A 23,148-nucleotide genomic window follows, 5' to 3' on the forward strand; every position below is an offset into this window, starting at 1 on the left:
TTGTACCAGTATCATGTTTAATACATGTATATTATAGATTGTATAAGCCATAGAACGCTCATGAGGTGCAACTTATTATAATATTTTTTGTAAGCTTGAAAAGTTTGGAAGTACAGCCATGTTACAACATGTCTCGCTATATAAATACTAAAAAAATTAAAAACTTCAATATTCATATTATGTTTCTTTGTGGCGCGATCAGACAGAATAAGAGAAAGGGATATATCATCGAAATGGAGATACTGGTTCTACAGTAAATGAAGAATACTATGTAAGGTGGACTAGGTATTGTCGGTCGAAGCATTATCAATTTTGTCATTATTTAGATCAATATTTATATTAAAAGTTCATTCTACAAAGTGCTGTTGTTTCCGGCTTCTTTGACAAATAACTCAAGAACCACAAGACCTACAAAGATATATCTGCTATATTTGCATTCTTCTACACGCTTGCTATGAAGTGACCAAAGCATTTTTTGCCAAAGCTCACTACCATGCGCAAGATGCTGTGAACTACTAAATCGCAACAGTTTAACATAGTATCTAACCTTAAGGCAGTCTATAGCTTACTGATAACTTTATAAGCTGGAAATTACTGTAAACATGCCCGTCGCTTCTGCGTTGCCAAATTGTTTATTTCGTTTGTAACATTTATGCTACAGACGGGGCTACAGATCCCTTCTATTACATGTATATCAAGACCTTAGCATCATTTCCGGGCTTAATTTTTGCTCAAAACACAGTACTTTACTCCAGTACATATACCATGTAGGCCTATACGGTATACCGGGACGGTTATAGACCTTTTCCGTAATTGCCCACCTTTCGCCGTAGATGGGGTAAACATCGATGTCACGTGACAAAAAATATCGGAAGCGAGGGCAAATTCCACGTTTACCCATCTACGGCGAAAGGTGGGCACTTACGGAAAAGGTTTGTAGTAGGCCCTACCTACAATAATGACAATTGGTTTTATTATTATCATTAACGCTAAATACACAATTCTACTCACGGGCTCCGGTTTAGTAGAAAAATTTGTTTAATTACTGACATTTACGCTACAGAAGATAATTCCTTCATTTCATTGTTATCGGAAAAAAGTAATTCATTATTCAAACAGTGCTAGCCATCGTCATGAGAGAAATAAAACCGTCTGCTGTCATCATAACAATTCCAGTTTACAAATATACTGCAAACAAGAACTGTCTTTAAAAAAGACAACAATTCTCAGAACACTTTACAGGTTGTCGATGACCACTATGGCCCCACATCAATCATTCCATAAACCAAAATTCAGGGACACACCCTAGACATGCCACAAATAACCTTCACAACCAGGATCAGATCCCCGAGTTTCGTACGGGTTACAACGAGAGAAATTAGCAGTAAGTTCCTTGTCCAGGGGAATTTCAAGCTAAGTCAATTTTTGCACGAGAGCGTACTAGGCACCATAGTCGTTGAACTAACTTGACTGACTAAACAGAGGGTTTCAATGACAGCTCTTACCATTACTGACCGAATGTTATACAGTGAGATCACAGAGAGTACAATGATTTCTCTGTTACCATGGTTACTTGGACAAGCTCAATACTGACCAAATGCTCCACACAAGATGAGAAGTCATAGTATCTCTAGGTCAGTTCATTACCTATAAGGTGTCTTAACCTTCTATCATTGTACCAGTTACTCGAATGTTATATAAAGTTGATTTGTGCTGTCATCTGTTCCTTATCCCTTTCCTGATGTATGCTATATGACCCATGATATTGGGAACTGTTTTCTGACAGTGCTTCCTAATTCAAAATTTTTCTTGATTCAGGACCCTGCACTGTATAGATATAAGAGTAATATTCTTTCTTGTTAACCCTCTGTATATTTTATGCCATGACAGCCCTTTTCTTCTATATTCTGAATAAGTACTTTGCTAGTTTGACACTTTTGGTGGGATATCTATATGTCTCTGGGCCAATTTTGTGAAAAATTGAACGATTTTAATTAATTGCATATCAATTTGTACTAACATTTATTACAACAAACACTTATGTCAATGGAAACAACATTGGTTCGACTTCGACGTCAACGAATATTCAAGAATATCAGGATATTTTCAATTTATAGTAAAAATGCAAACTTAGAATTTGTTCTCTAACAAACTCACCTTGGATTCTCCCGGATATTCGACACGTTTGTGAGCTGAAACAGCCAAGAGAATTGCAAAACTTGTCATGTGACTCGAATGACATGAAACAGAAGTGTTATCTTCTTTTGTTTTAGACAGCCCGTCTGCAGAAAACGCCCTATCAAATAAACAATGACAAAACGGTAAATGAATGCAACAGATTGACATTTGGCGTCCATGATAAGTTGCTCTGTACACTCGAACGGATCAACAGAAGCAAATCTTTGCAGCGAAGAAATTGCCAACCCCCCCCACCACCCCAACTCAACACAAAAGTTGGTAACCATGAGGGTTACCAAATAGCGCCGAAAATGGGTATTTTTTTACCAGTAGCGAGGACCGCGGAATTGGCAAAATAGGGGGTATTTAATTTGTACTGTCCGCGAAATTTGACCTTACGTGAAATCAACAAAATAAGGCTACTTAATTTGCACTGTCCGCGAAATTTTGATAAAAGGGGTACTTGGAAAAATCCATCAAACCGTTCGAGAATAGGGGTTATATATAGAGTCATCATGCGGGAAATATTGGTACAGTACTATTTTGGCATTACAGTGGTACATGAAAAACATTAACACCACCTAGTGGAGTTAGTACAGAATTCCACAGGTGGGATACACCGCTCCCTGGGCTACTTTTAAACCTTATAATTTTTATTGCAGAAGTCCGACTGCAATAGCACTTTCACATAATGCCAAGCTACATTTAAATCAATACAAACGTTGATGTATCACGTGCTCAAGATCATATTCCCGAGACCCATAATTCATGGATTATTAAAAGGAAAACATTAACCTTTATGAGATGAAAAAAGCATAAGTTTTACTTTCTTTACATAAAATACTGATTTTTTGAAACGTGTAATGTGAATCAAACACGAGATATGGTTAAGTTACGAACAATAGGCCTAAACTTATAATTGAAGACAGAGATAAAAAAAAAAACTAGTTTGCGTCTGACGTCACTGTCAAACAAATTCCCTACGATCCTTGATTGGTTAAGGGAAGGGGTAGGTATGAACGTGAACGTTTGGACCGTGTATATTGTGGGACGTACATTAGAGCACATCAGACATACAGGGGCGTAGCAAGAGCATCAGGGCCCACGGACAAGGAGCAGTACCGGCCCTTTTAACAAGGATCTACCTTATGGGGGCCTGGGCTAGGCGGCGCCGAACTCACGTGCCGAGGAAGGCATGTGCACTCAAGTCACTGGCCAAGTGTTGGTTTACGTATAATATAGAGGGGGGCTAATTATTTTGTTCTTTAAATCCTATGTTACTAGGACATCTGCGCACAATTCAATGTCAGACTATTTTAGCCCATTATCAACATGAATTCTGCTATTTGAATGCGCGAGAAGCGCGGAAAATTTTAAAATTTTGCCCTATTTTGACCAAAAAACATGTTATTGTGGTTTTAAAAAAAAGATGCACAGTGTAATTTTGGGGCACCAAAATGTTGGCCCAATGGTAAATCCGGCCCTTCTCTCCATTATCAGCCCTTATTTATTTTTCGCTTTGTGCTCGGGTCCCTGAACTCTTAGGGCCCATGGATGTCGTCCACCCTGTCCCCCGCTTGCTACGCCCCTGCAGACATATCGAATTGCATTCTGAATACGAAGAATGTCCTTCTAATATCAAATAATTTTGATTTTCTTAAAATTCGCAATGTAATACACATTTTATGGCAAATCATTAAAATTGATGTGTTTGATATTTAACAGTACTCGCAGTAAACTTATAAAAAGCCCAAAACACCAAAAACAAATTAGGTCTTTTGGGGAAAAAATACATATCTTCAATATGAAAGGTCAAAATTTTCAAATTGATCGTCGGCTTTTCCTCCCAGGTACATACACTTTAAATATATATCATTAGCTTTATAAAATTTATTTCGAGGACTGTTATATATCAAAAATTTGAAACATTTCAAATTTTAATAATTTGTCATTGTATTTGTATTATATCGTGAATTTCAAAAAATGAAAAATATTTGATATCACAAAGACATTCTTCGTATTCAGAATGCGATTCGATATGTCTGAGGTGCTTTCATTTCCCACAAAAAATACTGTCGAAACGCTCAAATTGCTTATTCCAGATCCCTTAATAGCGCGTACAAGGAATGTTAATTTATCTGGTGCTGATCGGAGAAAAGTAATAGTACAAAATGGCGAAAAATTACGTGCAAAAAGCAACTTTTCTAAGCATTGTTGACATGGTGCCTTCGCGAAAGAAAGTTTCCTACTATAAAGACCTAACTTTTGAGATGGTTTGCATGTTTGAAGGTGCAAAATATGGTGCGTTCATCAACTCACATCATCACGACACTTGTAAACAAACCGTGCTCGAGTTTGATTGACAGATGACGTCAGACGCAAACTAGTCTTTTTGGGTGGGTGCGGCGTGCCGCACCCACCCTGTATTCTCTGACTATTGACCTACTTTTTCACATGCCGCAGTGTTGAGAAAATATTCGTGCCGGTTATATCCCAAACACCCACAGAGGTGATAGTTTACGGCGAGTTTTGTAATTATTACTTGATTTTGATATGTAAGTAATACGATAAAGTCGTCATAGGCAGTAATGTGTTTGTATTAAAAGAAATAACAAAAATAATTATTTAAGTAATAGAAATACTATTTGGAAATTGCAGCAAGATTTGCAGATGTTTTTATTTGAACAGTACCAGTTCACCAGTTTTGCTAGTTTTCCTAATCTTTGGGCTAAATTAATAGCATCGTGAAGGTCATATATATCATTTTATACTGACAGCTTTGGCATGTACTTAAATACAGCTTGTATGTGCATTGTGTTCAGTGTGTACATAGGCTATTTACTTTTCAAATCTTTGATGCTTGTATAAGGTATTATAGACAAATTATTAAAATGCATGTGCACCAGTAGAAATGGCCCAGGTTGAATAAAATAAATAAACATATGAATGAATATTTTATTCCCTGGATTATTTTTGTTGGGACAAAATAATGATATAGTTTGACGCTTTGAAATACAGTTATGTTAATCATGATAAAGTTACAAAGTTAAAAAATAATATCGAAATATTGTAAAATCAAACATTTCCCCTCATAAGTTGCAATACAACATATTGAGGAAATTGATATGATAGATTTTTAAACTTTGATATGTAAAGATACCCCAGCCCTGTTGTCTCACCAGAGAAGATGAGCAGAAGTCTTTCTATCTGATGATAAAAAAACCCTCAAGGTATGATTACGAAAATGTTTTACATAACTATTATCTACAAAAGTTTTATAACCATGTTTTATATAAAATGTTAACATAAAACGTCTTGTGTTATGATGTGAAGGGTTAATATAAAAACAGGGAAAATCTGTTCCAACTGACCAGCAGAGAACAAAGGATAAGCAATAGATCAGATTAAAATCAGGGAAAATATGACACAACCTCCAATGGGGGAATAACAAACGTATAAAGTTAAAAACTCTTTTAACTTTGTTTATACGTTTTGTGTAATTCCCCTATTGGAAATCGATGTTGTGTCATATTTTCCCTGTTTTTAATTGTGAACTTGACTTACTCATTCTTTCATTTCTCTTGACAATTTTTCATTTGCCCACCCTATTCCTTTTAAAGGAATTTTTATTATCTCTGTCTTCCAGGTTTTATAGAGAAAACCACGAAGGTCAAGTTTTTACTTACCCCTCACTTATGTTCAAGAAAGCACAAATTGTTTCCCCACTACTACTAGATGACGAGCTGGGTATTATCGTCGTCTTTGCCTCGAATAAACAATTCAAAAAGGATTGTTGTCAACAAAATTTAATGAAAATCAAAACATCAAGTGTCGGTCCCTAATCCCGTAATTGGGAGCCTACAATTATTAGTAATCGTTACAAGCCTCTGCTACAAAGCGACGAACGGGCTGGCAACACTAGTTCCCGACGTAGCAGAGCTTCAAAACTCTGAAGAAATCTAGACCCTCCCTCGGGTCAATGGATAACGACTGGTACTGTAGACTATATGACAATAAAATTCAACCCAATACAGAGCATGCAGAGGAATCAGCGCTCACTGGACTTTCGCGTTAACTAATAATACGAGTATGTTTCCATATTGCTGCATGGTTCGACTGTGTGTACGTGTAATCAGTGGCGTCGATTTGTGGATGAAGAGGAATGGCTTTTTGGCATTGAGAAAACTAAGGGTGGGGGGTACAGGACTTTGGCATTTTTTTCATAGGGCATTATGTAAATATTTTGTTACATTATCCTGAGATGGAACCGAACCGAGACTGTGGGTCAGTCTAAAGAAATATTTATTGTTACATTATCCAGAGATGGAACCGAACCGAGACTGTGGGTCAGTCTAAAGAAATCCGACTGGTTAGTATGGTCTAGACAGATGAAACGTCAGTTGATGAGTTTTTCCATCATTTCACCACTGCACTATTCTTTTGTTTTTGTAAAAACAGTCTTTAAAGGAAGTCTCCGGCAATCACAACATTATGCCTTATATGTAAGAAAAAAAATTATCAAGCACGAATCATGTGGTTTAATTTAAAACAAACTCATAGTGACCATAAAAACGAATTAAAACATCCGTCTCTCAACACGCGATATTCAAAATTCCCGGGCGCCGAGTCGAGTCGAGTGCAATGACGTCCCAGTAACACAATTAAGGCCGACACCAATAATTGAGCACAAATAACCATTACGTCATTGCACTTAGACAATTTCGGCGCGGGACTGAATTTTGAATATCGCGTGTTGAGAGCATGCTGTTTTTATTCGTATTTATGGTCAACATGAGTTTATTGTAAATAAAACGATACGATTCGTGCTTGACAATTATTTTTCTAACATATCAGTCATAATGTTATGATTGCCGGAGACTCCCTTTAATGGCATTCTTACTTTAGTTGGTATCTCAAAATCAAATGGCACTGAATACGACCGGTTGTTAGCAGTCAGTTCAATGTCTAACACTCCACTTCGGAGGGGTGCATATTTGGTCTCCGTCTTTGTGTCACTTCTAGAAAAAACACCGAAAAAAAAGTTTACAACTCCATGCTCCAATGATAAAGTCATTAGATTTTATCAAATTCATTTTTCTTATGTCCCAGCACCTAATGAGAAGGTACGCGGACAGGGTACTAGGGTGTATGTGATGTATTGGTGTGATCAAATGTTTGGTTTTTTAATAGACCACAAATGCGAATGTCATTTTCAATGGCCTTCAGAGGATTTCAATCCGAATTTTGGGCATCTGGTGCGATAACATATTAAACAGAAGATATTTGGTTTTGAGATCCTATGCGTGATTCAATTGTAGTGCCGCCCATGGTTAGTTACTTCACTAATTTTAGTTCTATATATAAGATAAAAAGGAAACCTACCTCGTATCCACAAAACGGACCTCTTCTGTATCTGTCCACCCATCAGCGTACATGGCGGTCAATGTCGCTCCTGTAAAATATCAAAATTTGATCCATTATGATATTATGCTAGGTGGTTTCATTATGAACACTTCAGTGGGGAATCGCTTCCTCAAAGGGTTTTTTTTACGCAATATCAATGTTTATCATAAACCAAGCCATGATGCACATACGCGCCCCTACACAAGCGAACATTATACCGAATATAAGACAAAATGTGAAAAAAGAAAAGCATTAGGCCTGTCTTATTTACGAAAGCAGCAGTATTTTGTTATATACTGGAAGTAACCCCAGGCCTTGCCGTTTGAGGCGAGCGATCGCTCTCGCTCGCCACCGCTTGCCCAAACTCGATTTCTAGTGAGCGATTTTCCACTCGCCATAGACACTAAATATCACTCGCTGCGAATCTCCCAAAATCAGCCATTGAATCAGCCATTTCAGCATTTAATCGATTCTGTACCCCCTCCAAGCGTAGAAAGTCAAAAAAATTTAGTGCGCTTCGCGCGCATTTCAACATAAATACATATCCTTTTAAGACCGAAACTCTACTTGATTATATACCCAAATAATTGACATTGTTGAAAATTCGACCACTCGCCTAGAATCATGCTAGCGAGTGATTAACCACTCGCCTTTAAAATCTAGACGACAAGGCCTGTAACCCGTTAATGAACATTGTCCCAAATTATTGTTTACCCTTATACATTGAGCTCTTTGGTCTTAGATTGTATACAGCTAGCAAAACTGCTTTGTAGCTCTTTGTATCCACAAGAACTAAACCAAACCAACTTTTTAGGTTCCTTAGATGGTCCAAAAACACATTGAAGTAAATAGGGAATAGTTCACACCATACCATCAATTATTTTTGTTATGAACAAAAGGCCCTATATAGGCTGCAATCAGAGGATGATTTAAGGAAGCCCCATCATGCACTGCAAATGTGTTATCACTATAGTTTCAACTGCCACTTTACTTCTCAAATGCCATTGAATTCTGTGCAAAAGATGTTGTTTAAGAATTGCGCGTGTGTCATTATTACTTGGTCGATTTGAGAACAAAAGTGATGTATACATAAAGGATAATTCAGACCTTCTGTAGGTAACATAAAATGTGAAATCGACTAGCATTTTGAATGCGTTTTTATTGTAAATATATCAGTCCAAATTCAAATTTAACCATGCCCGTCAATGCAATGTGCGAGCAGTGGTGTCATGTTCACTCACACAGCTGTGCTAACCGCAAGTCAACACAGTGGCGTGGTGGGAAGTGCTTAAATCATCCTCTGGGCTGCAATGGGGCTATGAGGGTTGGGCTTTATTGTCGGATTTTGGCAGTTACAAAGTATTCTACACCATATATAGTGCAAACTGTTCCTTATTTGGCTTTGACGAATAATTTGATACCATTCTCATTGAAATCTGGGCAATTTTACTTTCTGACCCCCGTGCGGCCAAAACAACTGATCTTCCTCCGCCTTTGACCTTTTTGCTTAAAACTCAGGAACGGTATGTCGTTGAAGTATCAACTCTACTTCTGTTGAACCCGTGAGGTGAGAGAAATACGGTATGGTTTTTAACAGGGCTCAAAACATAAATAACTCCCCCAAATTAACAAAACATTTCTTTGCATAACTTGACATTCATTTTGTTGATTTAAAAAATTTTAAAAATTTGCTGTTTTAATTATATAGGTCTGTAATTGAAAAAAGGTTTTGTTAGAAACATTAATAAATGATCACATCAAACAGGTAACCGTGTTAAGGAGAACTATTATCATCGGCATAATCCAAATTAGCTAGCGTTTCTTCTGGGTATTTTGAGCTTCTCTTGGCAGTAGGATTAACCCTCCGCTGTTTTCATCAACAGCTCTCTTCATGGTTCAGTCAATGGGTAAAAGCAGGGGGCGGCCAAAACGAAGGGCGGCGTAAGAAGAAGGGGCGGCAAAAACAGGGGCGACCAAATAAAGGGGCGGCAAAAAGAATTAGTAAAGAAAAAAGGGCGGAAAATTTTGAAAAAGTATAAACAAATTTTGAAAACATGGTAGTATACATCAAAATGTGTTGCTTTTAGGGCGCTAGCGCCTAAAATTTTTTTTTTTTTTTTTGCTCTTTACTTTTTCAAACCACCGGAAAAAATTGGGTCAACCTTTTAGGGCTGTTGGGGAAGGGGCGGCAAATTTGAATTTTCTTCAGCCCCCCGGGTACGCCACTGATGGAGAGCAGATATCACCCTGGCGGACTCGGGGGATGATCTTGAAGCAGCTAGAAAAGGAACCTTCTGCTTTCACTGCACAGGTTATGTTAACTCACAACTCTGATCTAAACACCTGCTTTATAATTTATGCAAAAGGCATACTAGCACGTAAGATATTACCAATATATGCCACGCACTTTGACCAATCAGATTGTTAATGGTGTCGGTCAATAGCAATCCAATCGCGATATCTGATTGATACCAAACGGGCACCTCTCCACGTTAAAATCTTATTACAATCATACATTCACCTAACGCTAGTTATTTGATCATCATAACGCTTAATAGGCAACATAGTGAATTTTAAGGTGATTATACAGTAATCAACTCTACTGAAAACAATAGTTGCCGGGGGAGGTTGCGCCGCCTGATATAAGTATTGCTCTATTAATCGTACTCCGGCTGCATATGTGTACATCCATATCAAAACGATGCACTTGTCAGCTGCTACATGTGTCTCATTTCACATTATAGCTACGAATAAACACCAGACTCATCTCCGAAGTGGAAGACACTTCAAATCATCCAAAGTCAAATATTTAAGGAATGTTCTCTGTATTTCTAAACCATGTGACTTTGGGATGATTTGAAGTGACCTAAACTTTGGAGATGAGTCGGGTATTTATTCCTAGCTATAATGTGAAATGAGACACATGTAGCAGCCGACAAGTGCATCGTTTTGATATGGATGTACACATATTGCTCTTTTCCTTATTTATACTCGTCCAGGTCTAGGAAGAGAGAGAGACAACAATTGTCTTACCTTGTGCTAATTCCTCTTTTGGAATTTCCGATATTAGTGCCGGAATTATCACAAGCGTTACCCTCTTCCCATCATCAAAGTTGTCCATATCGGCTGTTAATTTGATGTTGATTTTCTCATATATTTCGTCAGCTGAAATTATCCTGACAACAGCGGTCGGCACATCTGGTGGTAGAGCGGTTGTCGTTGGGCCAGCAGCGGTCGTCACACCTGATGCTAGAGCGGTTGTCGTTGGGAGAACAGTGGTCGTCACATCTGGTGGTAGAGTAAGATAAGGAATATGTGTAAAAAGTGCATTTTATGACAAATTGTTAACGTTCTCTTATCTTTTGGATTTTTAGCTTTATTCGAAAAACTCTTTTGATGTTGAAAATTAGCTTTTTGATGGACACTTGATTTATACCATTTAGGGACCGTTCACAAACACTTGTAAGGGGACCTGATGCAAAAAGGGGGCCCTGAAAACTTTTGACCCCCCTAAGGGGGCCCTGAAAAAAATGACCACACATTTTTCTGGGAAAATTGAGTTTATATGCTTTTCTATGGGGTTGACCGATAATTTTCATGTCATAAAGGGGGCCCTGAAATTGTCGAGGTCTGTAAAGGGGGGGCGAAAAAATTTCGCGATAACATTTTTTTGCATTAGCCCCCCCCCCCTTACAAGTGTTTGTGAACGGTCCCTTAGTTTGAAATGTTTTCTTCTATGGCAAATGATAGGCTAGTATCGATCTTTGGGAAATCATGTGTTGAATTGAGCACTCACTCCCGTGGAGGCAGTATAAAAGTCGATGACCATTGACCTCAATGGCGTATACAAGCTTACTTACACACAGTGAGGTCAATTACCACGCTATTGTCAGTATCCTTAGTCATGCCCCTCGGCCCATTATGCATCTCAAAGGTCAGAACAAAATGGCCATGCGTGGCTGTGGATTCAACTTACCATGGCGATTTCTACCATGAAGATATCGGGGCAAGGGCAACGTAGTACGTGGTTAGTGGACCCGCGTTTAGTACGCTGAGTCAAGTAAGAGCAAAGTAGTACGTGATTAAAAAAGTGCAATGATTTAAAATAATGCGCTACGTACAGGCACAACGCTTAGACGGCAAATAAAGCAGTCAAGTTAGCTCAATCGATAAAGCGTTCGACTATTGTGCGAAATGATGCGGGTTCGAACTCTGGTGGTGATTAGTACGCTTTCGTGTAAAAATTGAGTTGCTTCAAATTCCCCTGGACAAGGAAATTACTGCTAAATTGTCTCATTGTACCCCGTACGAAAACTCGGGGAGCTGATCCTGGCTGCGAAGGTCAATTGTGGAATGTCTAGGGTGTGCGCATCTTAGCTGCAAGTCCCTGTGTTCTTGTTTAATGGTTTGTGGAATGATATAGGGCTGTACTAGTGGTCAGCGACAACCTGTTAAGTGTGCTTAGGCTTGTGGGTCAACGCCGAGGCGTTGTGCCTGTACGTAGCGCACTAGTGAAATTCCATAGCCGTGAAGTGGCTGCTTCCTGGCTTGATCTGCAATCGACGTTTTTTAAGGACGTGTACAGATGAAGCAAGTTGCTGCAACAGTGCAGCAACTGTTGACATCAGGGAATCACATTACAGTAGTGGCTACTCCCTTCTTTCAAAGCAGGAACTGTTGGTATAAGGTGTTGAAACCTACCTGCCAAGCCATCACCCCTTAGTATACCGAGCAAACCCTTTGTCATGGATCTGCAGGGCAGGACTTGCACTGCTGGAACATCTTAATGTGTGCAAAGTCCCATTAGAGTTTAGGCTGGTCACAGAATCCTGGTACTATTTAGGGAAGTAAAGCTTGGTCATTTATTCAACTTCAGGTAGGTCAAGTGGTGGCATATACGGACGATTCACCAATTCCAAGTTTCCAAAGCGTCTGTTGTTGCATGCAAGCCATAGAGTGTATGTTGCTCTTAATGCTGTGCTCGCCACAGTATCCAGTGCCTATTTGGTTTCTTTGTTTTTGAGGCCAAAGAACTTGAAACAGGTTCGAAGAGTGTTATTTGTTAATCCTCTTGATCCCACCTCTACTGGGAAGTATTTCAGTTCCCATCCTGCTGATTGTCCTTCCTGGGTTAGATCTTCATACTTCCTGTTGGCCTGTGCTAAATTCTCCTCAGCAGTGAATTCAATTATGACGCCTTGCTTGTCTGATGGTGAGTAGACAGTAATGTCTGGCCTTTTCGATGTTATCACTATCTCTGGAGGGAACATAGCTAGGCGATTGTCTTCATCCCACACTACTTGCCAGTCTTCACAGCTTTGGATGGTGTTGTCTTTCTGGGTTCTGTTCCATGCTACATTTCTGTACTTCGTTCCAGTCTCAGTTCTGAATGAAATTCCGGTGACTTTCTGTTGATCTCCGTCGCCTACTGTCCCACATCTAGCTTTCAAAACAGCAGGAACTAGTTGGTGGACTATCTTTCGGGGTACCATATCATGTCTCCAGTTGTAACGGCATGTTCTAATAGAGTACTGGCAGCAGTTCAATATGTGCAGCATTGTGCAGCAGTTGTAGCCACAGAGAGTACACTGACCTAGAGGGTGTTTGTTCCGGGTCTTCAAGTTGGCAGGTGAGTTTAGTTTTGAGGTAATATTTCAGCATCTCAGGTGACCAGGCGTAGAGGAGACTATTCCATCTTGTGTAAATGTGCATGGCCGTTTCCATCCGAGTAAGCGACCTTGTTTTGCCATTCCATATAAGGAGACAAGTAGGTGCTCTTCTGAGACATCTATGGTAATGGATGATAGCACGCTCCTATGCTCTTCCTTAGACATCTGCTCTTGGCGTTTCTGACCCTTGATAAAGCCCGGACCCTGGCGACCATGTTACCCTCTGCATAGCTCGTTGATAAAAATATGTTTTTCTCTTTCATGCAGCTCTTTCACACCATTCCACTGTTTCTTTCCTCTCTGTCTCTGCTCTATGTTACCATAGATGAACTGTGTCTTCTCGTCCACAGAGTATTTCATGATTACTTTACCAACTGCATACATTTGAAATGCGTTGTTAAAGCTTTCAGTTGAAATTTGGACATTTTGAGATAAATCCATTTCATGGGTAATGTGAGGGCGCTCATTCCATTGGTGACATCCTAAGATCACCACCATGCCACCAAATAATGAGATTTGTATGTTTTTTAAGACATTAGATCTGTTTAATAATTTATTTTATTCAAAAAAAAATGTCAAGTGTTCAAACTTTAAAGCTCTTTTTCTCGAAACAGTGATTTTAATTTCAAGTTAGATCATTTTACCAAATCAGGGCCGAGAGGTGTTGGCACCTTTCGATAGGCCTGCCCATCTCTTGAAAAAGCGTGTAACCACAGCTTGAAGATTTTGGGCGAATGACACCGGGAAGCAGTAGATGATGAATTCCCAAGATATCCTGCTCACAATGTGGTTTTCATATATCCACATCTTCGCGATACTGTTGACTTGGTCATTGTTTACTCTCTCTGGGAGAGTCTTCAGTTTGGATTCAACATCATATCGGACTTCTTTGTCGTTCAGATCCTTGAATATCTATTGACTGAGAATTGATTGGTGGATAATTGGGATGTCCTTCCCACTGATGTGAAGATGTGGGTCATATGGTGCATAGGTTGGTGATGTCTTTCCATTTGTCCTGACAATGTTTGACGTCTTCTTCATGGCCAGACTCTGCATTTAGTAGGTTTAGCTTCCATCATTCTGGTCCACTTCAGGAAGGTTTCGACCATGGCGATTTTCTACATCCATCGACACTTCCTGCTATAATTGTCAGGTCATATGGGTATACTTTCTGGGACTGTTTGAAGTTTGCGTTCTTCAACTGGTATCCATGATCTTGCTTGGTTTTCAGTAAGTCCAATAGGAGGTTGAATACTATCAGGAAGATCACCACGGAGAGTGGACATCCTTGATCCTTGGAATAACCGATTTGGTACATAAACCAATCTGAGGTCCATTTCTGGCTTTTCACTCTTACAAACAGCTCGTCACAGTAGTTAAAGATTAGCTCACGAGTGGTAGATGGGACGTTATACCATTCCAGTGCAAATTGGATCAGGTTATGAGCAACCGACCCATATGCATTAGCCAGGTCCAGCTATGTTACAACAATCTCACGAGCATTCTGTTTAGCATCAATATACAAGATATACAAGATATACAAGATATTTTATTTTCCCATAGTTCACATGAAATCACACAACTATAAATTTTAAAAACCAAAGGCAATATCAAACAAACGAATTATGGAGGGGATGACCAGAAGGCCAGTAAGGCCAGAGGAAGTCACCCCCTTTAACAAATAAATGTTACCATCAAAAGAAGTAAAAACAAAACAAAGCATAACAAACAAACGAGAAACACAATGCTCAAGAATTAATCATATTTTGAGATCAAGTCACGTTTATATATCTTACGGAAATGTTTCAATGAATTTTCATCAAGTAGGGCTGGATGGCTGGGACTATATAGCCATATTTTGTCATGTATGACAACAGGCGATTTGCAAGCACTTGGAAGAACATCTTCCCGCTAACATTTGTCAAAGTTATGTTTCTAAACAGTTCTGGCCTTGATGTATCATCCTCTTTTGGTATCTGAACTGCTTCTCCAATTCTCCATGACAGGGGGATTTTGGCCTTCTTCCAAACTCTTCTGAGGATACCATTCAATACTGAAAGGACTTATGAACATTTCTTGTACACCTGGTATGGGATGGCATTGGTTCCTGGAGCAGATTTATACCTCTTTCTCAATTCAATATTTCTTCCTCAAGTTCTGTCATGAACTTGAATCACCGCGCTTTTTTTCTTGCTTTTTTAAACGTTTTTAACAAGCCTCAGCACACTTTACAAGTTGTACACGTTATTTTATAAACTATTTAACAACAACTCGTGGACTTTGCTGCTTCGAATCGCACACCCTAGACATTCCACAATTGTCCTTCGTAGCCAGGATCAACTCCACGAGTTTCGTACGGGTTGCAACAAAACAATTAGCAGTAAGGTCCAGGGGAATCTCAAGCTAACTCAATTTTCCACAAGAGCGTACTAAACCTCGCACCGATTAGTGGACCCCGCGTTTTGCACGTTAGAGAAAAGAGCAACGTAAGATATATCACTTACCGAACTGTCTAGATGCGTTGTACCCAAATCCTGCCTGATATGCGTATGAGCTAGCTTTATTAACCATATACACCGTTACTGAAAACTTAGAATCTGGGTTTCCATTCATTATTCTATGAGAACCGGCTGATATTTCTCCTCTAATTGCACACATTAGTTCATCATCAGTGGTTAAGTGATCCCAATCTAGGTGTTCCGTGTCGTCTAATACCAACCCAGCAATGTCATTGCATTCAGATATTATATTTATATAGTATGATGCACTATGCTGCCAAAAACATAAACTATGATGCTTTTGTAGTAGTATTCCACAGCGGGTACAATTGTTAAAGAAGGCGCGTCGCTTACAGATTGGGTGCTATGGTTACAGCTTTTCATATATTGTGCTACCAACACAGGACTATCCGAATAAATCACAACCATTTTTTCTTCTGTTACTTCAAACTCATAAAAATCACCAGCTGAGAGCAAGACGGTTCCGATATAAGAAATGTTAACGCTTGAGAGTTGATATATAGAATTAAACACACGGCAAATGTAACCGCATGGTGATGTTAAAAATGGCGCCAAGATGAAATACTGTCCCCATTTGTCAACAGGTGGAATGTTTGCTAAAATCGTATCCTTTTTGCCAATAAAATTCTGTGGAATGTTTGTATAAGCACCGCTTACCACAGATACTGGCCAATCCGAAATAACACGTATTCCACTTGGGTCTCCCTCTTTTGTTTTATATATGTAGGTTTCGTAGGGCTCAAGAAGTACATTGTGTACAATACCAAATATATCGGCGAAGTTAACTGAAGTCTCATAGTTAAGAGCGGTAACGGTAAAAAGTGCAGAACCAGGTGGATAATACGTTACTATATGGTACTCTGTGCCGAGGTAAGAAATTGGTAGAGCTACAAAACCATCAATAGAAAAATATTTATTATCAAAGCAGTACACCGTTATTTCACCTGTTGAGCTAACAATTATGGTCGTTTTTTTTATCTTAGGTAACGTAACGACAGCCTTATTATTTAGAGTTATCGATGAATTGAATTCAAAGTTTTGTCCTGGTGCAGAAAGTGTTACATTTACGGTATCTACCGATGATGTTGTGATTATAACTTGGGGTACAAGTGGCCACAAATTCCAGGGTGGAACATGTGGTATTGAAAACACGTACTGCTGAACTTCCACACCTGAATTACCTAAAAGAGAAAACATGATTTGAATCAGTATTACATTCTCTACAATCTAACAAGCTAAAGATCGTCTAATTCACACGATTATTTCAAGAGGAATGACCAGTTTAGTCATTGCCACTAAACATACAAGAAGATCGATGTTTTCCTGTTGATAGCAGCAAAAGAACTGCAGAATAAAAGGGTAATATTTAGCCGCTTCCTCTAAAGTAATGAAAACAACATGAAACGCACACAAGTTCCAGGTATGGCAAATGTCTGACGCTTTTTAACGCGTATACACGCTTCTATTAGCTTGCGTTCGCGTATACGCTACTGGCAAAGTGTTGATTCCTCACGGATTAACAATGGTTGGCGCCTGTACAAAGGTATAGGAATAGTTGTTGAACAAACACATGAATAGGTCTGGCCTGCTGAATTGTTTAAGAGTTGACTCCTGTGGACTCTGGTGCAACTTTAAACACAGTTTAAAACGGTCTCTTTTTTCACGGCAGTGAAATGATGCCACTTTCCCCCACATCTCATATGCACAGTTTATCCCTTATATATCATGTGTCATGAATAGGTATTGTAGCACACCAGCCTTGTGAATAAGAGTCTAGGAAATAATTCCTAATATCTCATACCCTAGTTTGTATGCCTTAATATCTAATCTTGCCACACTGACAACTTACTAATTAGCCCTAACCCAGAAAAGAGTCTGTCCAGGAGTAGGAATTTGTTAGCCTTTTTTAGAAACATGTTTTCAATTGGCTTATAACCATCACATGCTGACAATACACATAACTGATTGGTTAATCAAAACTAGCAGGATCCTGGCCTGGCCTGATTACAAAGTAAACATCATTCTGTATAGAAAACTGTGTAGCAAGCGATTTACTTCAGAAAATTACTACACTGCACAAAACTAAGTCCATTATCTATCATAGTTAATTGAATGTTAGCTAATGTTTATTGACTTCATATTGGTGTTCATACATATCCCTGACCCTGACAAAAGCTAGCAAGAGCAAGCTGTGTAATTATTTTGTTTACTTGTGATAAGATCACAGAATTAGTTTTAATTCTGTGGATAAGATACAATTTTCCAAATTTGTTTCCTACTGAGTAGGTGACTTAGTAAAATTCCTTTAAAAAGGAATGGGCGCCCAATGTGAGCTTGGTCGTGATGTGGTAAATTTCATGGTGTTTAGATTTGGCATTATTATCTCTTGCAAACCCGGTGACACCTCATTATAGAAATCAGACCTGTCGATAGGTTGTAAGAGGGGGTAGCCTTTTCCAGGCTCGAATTGGGCCATTATATAAAGAAAGTTTTGCTACTTTGCAATGCAATAAAATCCTAAATGCAAAACGAGATCCTGTAGGTGGCTCCCGAGGTGGCTTAAAAACTAAATGCAAAATGAGGTTTTAAAAAAATATTGTTTTCCAGAGTCAAGACGCAGGTATCATTATTAAGCCTCAAATCACTTATTTATTGTCGAATAAGTGCAGAGTAGGTTAGATATGAATATTGAATGTTAGACCAAAGTAGCTCAAAGTACATGTACTATACACTTGATCCGTGAACTTGTCTTTTTTAAAGACAAATTCTTGTTTACATAATGAACCATTGTGACTGAACGCAATGACGTGTGACGCTATATTTGTGCCATAGGTGTAAAACAAATAAGTCTACACACATTTTTTTACAAGTTTGCATTTCATCAAATATTTTTCGATTTATTTTTAAAAATATTTAAGGGTTTTTATTTCGGAAATGTCCCAAAGTTACCGGAACCGGAAATAATCCATAACAATCTTCTTCATAAATTCATATTCACAGACCGTAAGAATATTCAGTTCCAGCAACTTTGCCCCAGGAAAGGCCATAAATTTACAGTGTATTTGAAAAATAGAACCGTTGTTATGCCAACATCAGACGGTTTTATTTTTCTCATGACGATGGCTATCACAGTTTGAATAATGAATTACCTTTTTTCTTTTCTTTTGTGATAACAATGAAATGGAAAAAATCGTCTTCTCTTGCGTAAATGTCAATAATTATATATATATATATTATATAGCTATATCTACTATACCAGAGACTGGAAGTAGAATGTTTGTTGAGCGATAATGATAATGATAATAACTACAGAGCGGTTTTCATCTTTCGCGGTTCTCGGGCTGGGTGGTTTGTGATTATTATTATTGACTGTTTCTGTTCAGAACCTTGTAATGTTAGATACTAGAACACAAGCATTGCATAGAAGTGTCCGAGTTTGGGTGTAGTAAATTTGATTGTTCATATGACCAGTCCGGGCAAATTACATGATCAGATACTGTATTTAATAAAGTACAGAAATACCTACTCAATAGTACTCAGGTACACGCGCATCCCATAATGCATTGCAGCTAGTATTCTGAATTCAAAATCAAGGATTGATTCATTTTTCGGGCGGGTTGATGCATTTATATTTGGTTGGTTCTGTTTTCCATCATTTTTAGTGATAATTTGTTATATAAGTAAGTAAAAATCACGCGTTTTTTTCTTTTTTTGCTCGTGCATTAGACGCATCAACATCAGCGAGCGTGCATTATTTTGTCTGTTTTCTCGAACAATAAGTAATACGCGTTCATTAACCTATAATTCAAAATTGTCATTAGGAGCTGGCATTTTCTTCGGAAGTGGGGTCCCAAATTTACAAAAAGTCAGCGTCAATAAAATTTCGACACCCACTACTTCGGCAACAAAAATTTTATGACATCCACGCCAACACCAAGATTCCTGAGTTTAGGAGCTCGCTTCGGCCCTTTCTTGATTTTCGGCTAAAATCAAGCGCGCTTCAGTGATATAGGTGAACGTATACATGCATACCGCAATGGCTGAAGCAGCAGTTGCTAAATAGAACCACTGTTTCAACTATCTGTCGATCTTTCCAAACATGACTACCCGTACTCTTAATCGTTATTATAATATTATAACTGGCCTGGTTCCCTCCGAACGTGACGTCCATTTTACAAGCGAGCAGCGTCCAATCGTGATGTCCATATTGCGAGCTCAGTGCAATCAGTGAGCATGTCGGCGCGAAACCATTTGTCAGCAGAGGTTGATCGCGACGTCTATATGGCGAAAGCGAGCAGTAAGGTGTAGTCAGGTGGATGTGAGTTCATAAGAGCAATGTCGGGGATTATATGTCACAATTATACAATCGATGTGGAGAGATGAGGAACACCGACATCGCCCGGTTAATAATTACATTATACAAAAAGAGACACTGAAATGAATACACGGGATCGATACACGTAATGTGCTATGCACGATTGATATTCAGACGATAAATCTTTGAATACCGGGGTGGAAAATGATGAATATCTCCCGTAAATGATTTCGTATAAAGAAACCGGATGTGGTTCCTTGCACTTGAATATATATTTTGAACAGATATGACAGTCGTTAGTTTGCGCTTTGAGAGAGTGATGTTTGACTGATTGGGGTTTTGGATGGCTCTAAACTAGAGCTACGGCTACAACTGTGCTTAACAGCAACAATAAATAATTGTTCTTATAATTATAGTTTGATGGATTCAAGCAGATCTGGACAGTATTGTGAAGAACTTTTTCACATTTTGAGTGGAATTTTTCAGAAATTGCGGGTTTGACATTACGGCATCATTTTCACCCAAAAATCCAAGATGGTGGCCTGCACCATGTTGAAAAATTTAGTTTTGAACCAGAGGACCTAAAATCGTGTACAAAGACACTTTTTTGCACTAGTCGACCACAAGGATTTTGAATCTGACATTACTTTGACATTACGACCTCATTTTTACCCAGAAATCCAAGATGGCGGCCGCGGACGCCATCTTGAAAAAAAATGAGTTTTGAACCACAGTACCAAAAATCGTGTATAAAGACACTTTTTCGGGTAAGTCGACCCCAGAAATCCGAATCTGACATTAATTTGACGTTATAACATAATTTTTGCCCAGAAATCCAAGATGGCCCACATTTGGTAGAGCAAAAAAGTGATTTTTGAATGAGAATGGGTGAAAATGATGCCGTAATGTCAAACTAATGTCAGAATCTCGGAATCCTTGCACTCGACATATCCGAAAAAGTGTCTTTGTGCATGATTATAGGTTCTCTGGTTCAAAACTTACATTTTCAAAATGGTGGCGGCGGCCATTTTGGATGTTGGCCTCTAGCGAAAAATGCCGGGATTTTCGCGAGGGACATGGAGGCTATTTTGTTTCTAAATGGTCCATAGAAGTCGAATCAATCATCAAACCTTACTAGCCAGAGAGTGGTCACCAAATTGAGTTATTTCGCTTAACTATTCCGAAAATCGATCAGGCTAAAACATGACGACCAATAACACAAGTGCGTATCACAATCTGTGCAAATATGGTAGCGCGCAATCCAAATACGGCAGCCAGCGCGCGCGCAATTACGCATTTTGCGGTCAATTGTGAGATATTAACGACCTCGATTTGCGTTATGAATTAGTAATAACTGCCGGGAAGGGTTTCTGTCAATTTTAAGCTGAAATAACAAGGTGAAGGTAGGGTGAAAAGCCACATTGGCCATTTTGGCCGTTTAATATGTAGTTCTATGGGGACACTTATAGTCATAATTAAGACTTTATCTCAAAATTGCTCTATTGACCTACAAACAAAAATGGCAGATTGGATTTAGGGGCAAGTTGGGACATTTATACAAAACATTACATATATGCCAAAAATCAGGTTTGAATAAAATTTACCAATTTCATATTTGGCTTTAATTCACACAGGAATTCTATCCCATGCCCTGAGATGATCAGTTGAAGAGTTCATTATAAAGTCAAGGGCATGTTACAGTCAGGGCATGTAGCTGTGCATAGCGACTTCGACAATTGTCAAATGTTGGCAGTTGGTAACAAGTCTCATGGTTTCATCAATTAATATACCCTCTTATCAGGAACAATGTTGGTAGCATGTTACAGGGGTCTGTGGCATCAAACAATTGAATACATGAATACAAAAGCCACCAAAGTCCATGGGAAGTGATTTTGAGAGAAAAACCTTTGTATCATTTTAATTCCTTCAGTTAGATTTACCTGGTCAATATGGTAAGTTTTACGTGCAAATGAGTGGATTAACTTGTATTAGGTATGACGATTAGCCTTTCAGGGACTTCGTGGGGTTCATTTTAAATTTTGGACTTGGGTGGTTTTTTGAATCATATACAAAGACAACAATGTTAGAATGAGATTACCACTAGTAAGATAATACAAAATAAAGCACACAGGTATGTATAATGTTGATAAGCATTCTGCCATGTAATATAAACCACACACTTTCCTTTATTAAACCCATTTTTTTTTCAAAAGTCACTCTCTAGCAATGAATGTGTTACAAGTGGACTTTTATACATACTGGATTTCAATCAACGTGTTACAAGACTCAAATCATGGAATTGGGTGGTTCTTTCATACATGCTATTTTGCACATGCTCAATAGACAAAGAGGATGAATTTGAGTTGTTCTTTCATACATATGACAGGCCTATGTATAGCAACAATTTCCCATGCTTAACTCAATTTGCCCAAAGTATGGACTTGGGTGGGTTTTGTATTCATATATTCAATTTATAAACGCAATAAACAATGTCTATTTGGGAACACAGAAGCGCTGGGATTGTTTACAGTGATTTTCAGTTAATAATGTTTAACAGGCTACAGAATGCCTTAAAATAGTGTTCTTCATTTATTGTAGGGCATACGCAGTGACAAAATGTCGGGGAAAAATAAGAACTGATACCAGTATCTCCATTTTTATGTTGAAAGCGTGGGAATGATGAGGGCATTCGGACCACGATTTGGCAGGGCTAACAATGTGTTGTTGCCATGTAAAGTGAGTCACATGTCACATAACCTATTCTGCCTGATCGTTACACAAAGAAACATAATAACAAAACAACATTGAAGTTTGATTTGAAATTACTTGATACTCTAGGTCGGTAATCATGAGTAGTATTTAAACTCTCTCTAGAGAAGTCTTAGCTTACGGAACTCTGGCGAGTGCCATCTTCAGAGCCAAAAGACGGCACTCGCTCTGAAGATGGTACTTGAATGAGTTCTAAAGATCAGCACTCAGAAAAGGACTTTACTAGCAAAATATTAAATCCTACTCGATATTGAAGTTTCTATGGCTTTTATCATATACATGTATATTGTATTAG

The 23,148-nt window shown here is 38.5% G+C and overlaps 1 protein-coding gene across 1 annotated transcript; it reads right to left on the bottom strand.

Moving 5' to 3' along the window:
- Positions 1-12,581: 12,581 nt before the first annotated feature.
- On the bottom strand, positions 12,582-13,073 carry LOC140167400 (uncharacterized). Its single transcript, XM_072190706.1, has one exon. It carries the CDS (start codon positions 13,071-13,073, stop codon positions 12,582-12,584), a length of 492 nt encoding a protein of 163 aa, XP_072046807.1.
- Positions 13,074-23,148: the final 10,075 nt, after the last annotated feature.

This window comes from Amphiura filiformis, chromosome 13, assembly GCF_039555335.1.
Source record: "Amphiura filiformis chromosome 13, Afil_fr2py, whole genome shotgun sequence".
Taxonomy (NCBI): Eukaryota; Metazoa; Echinodermata; class Ophiuroidea; order Amphilepidida; family Amphiuridae; genus Amphiura; species Amphiura filiformis.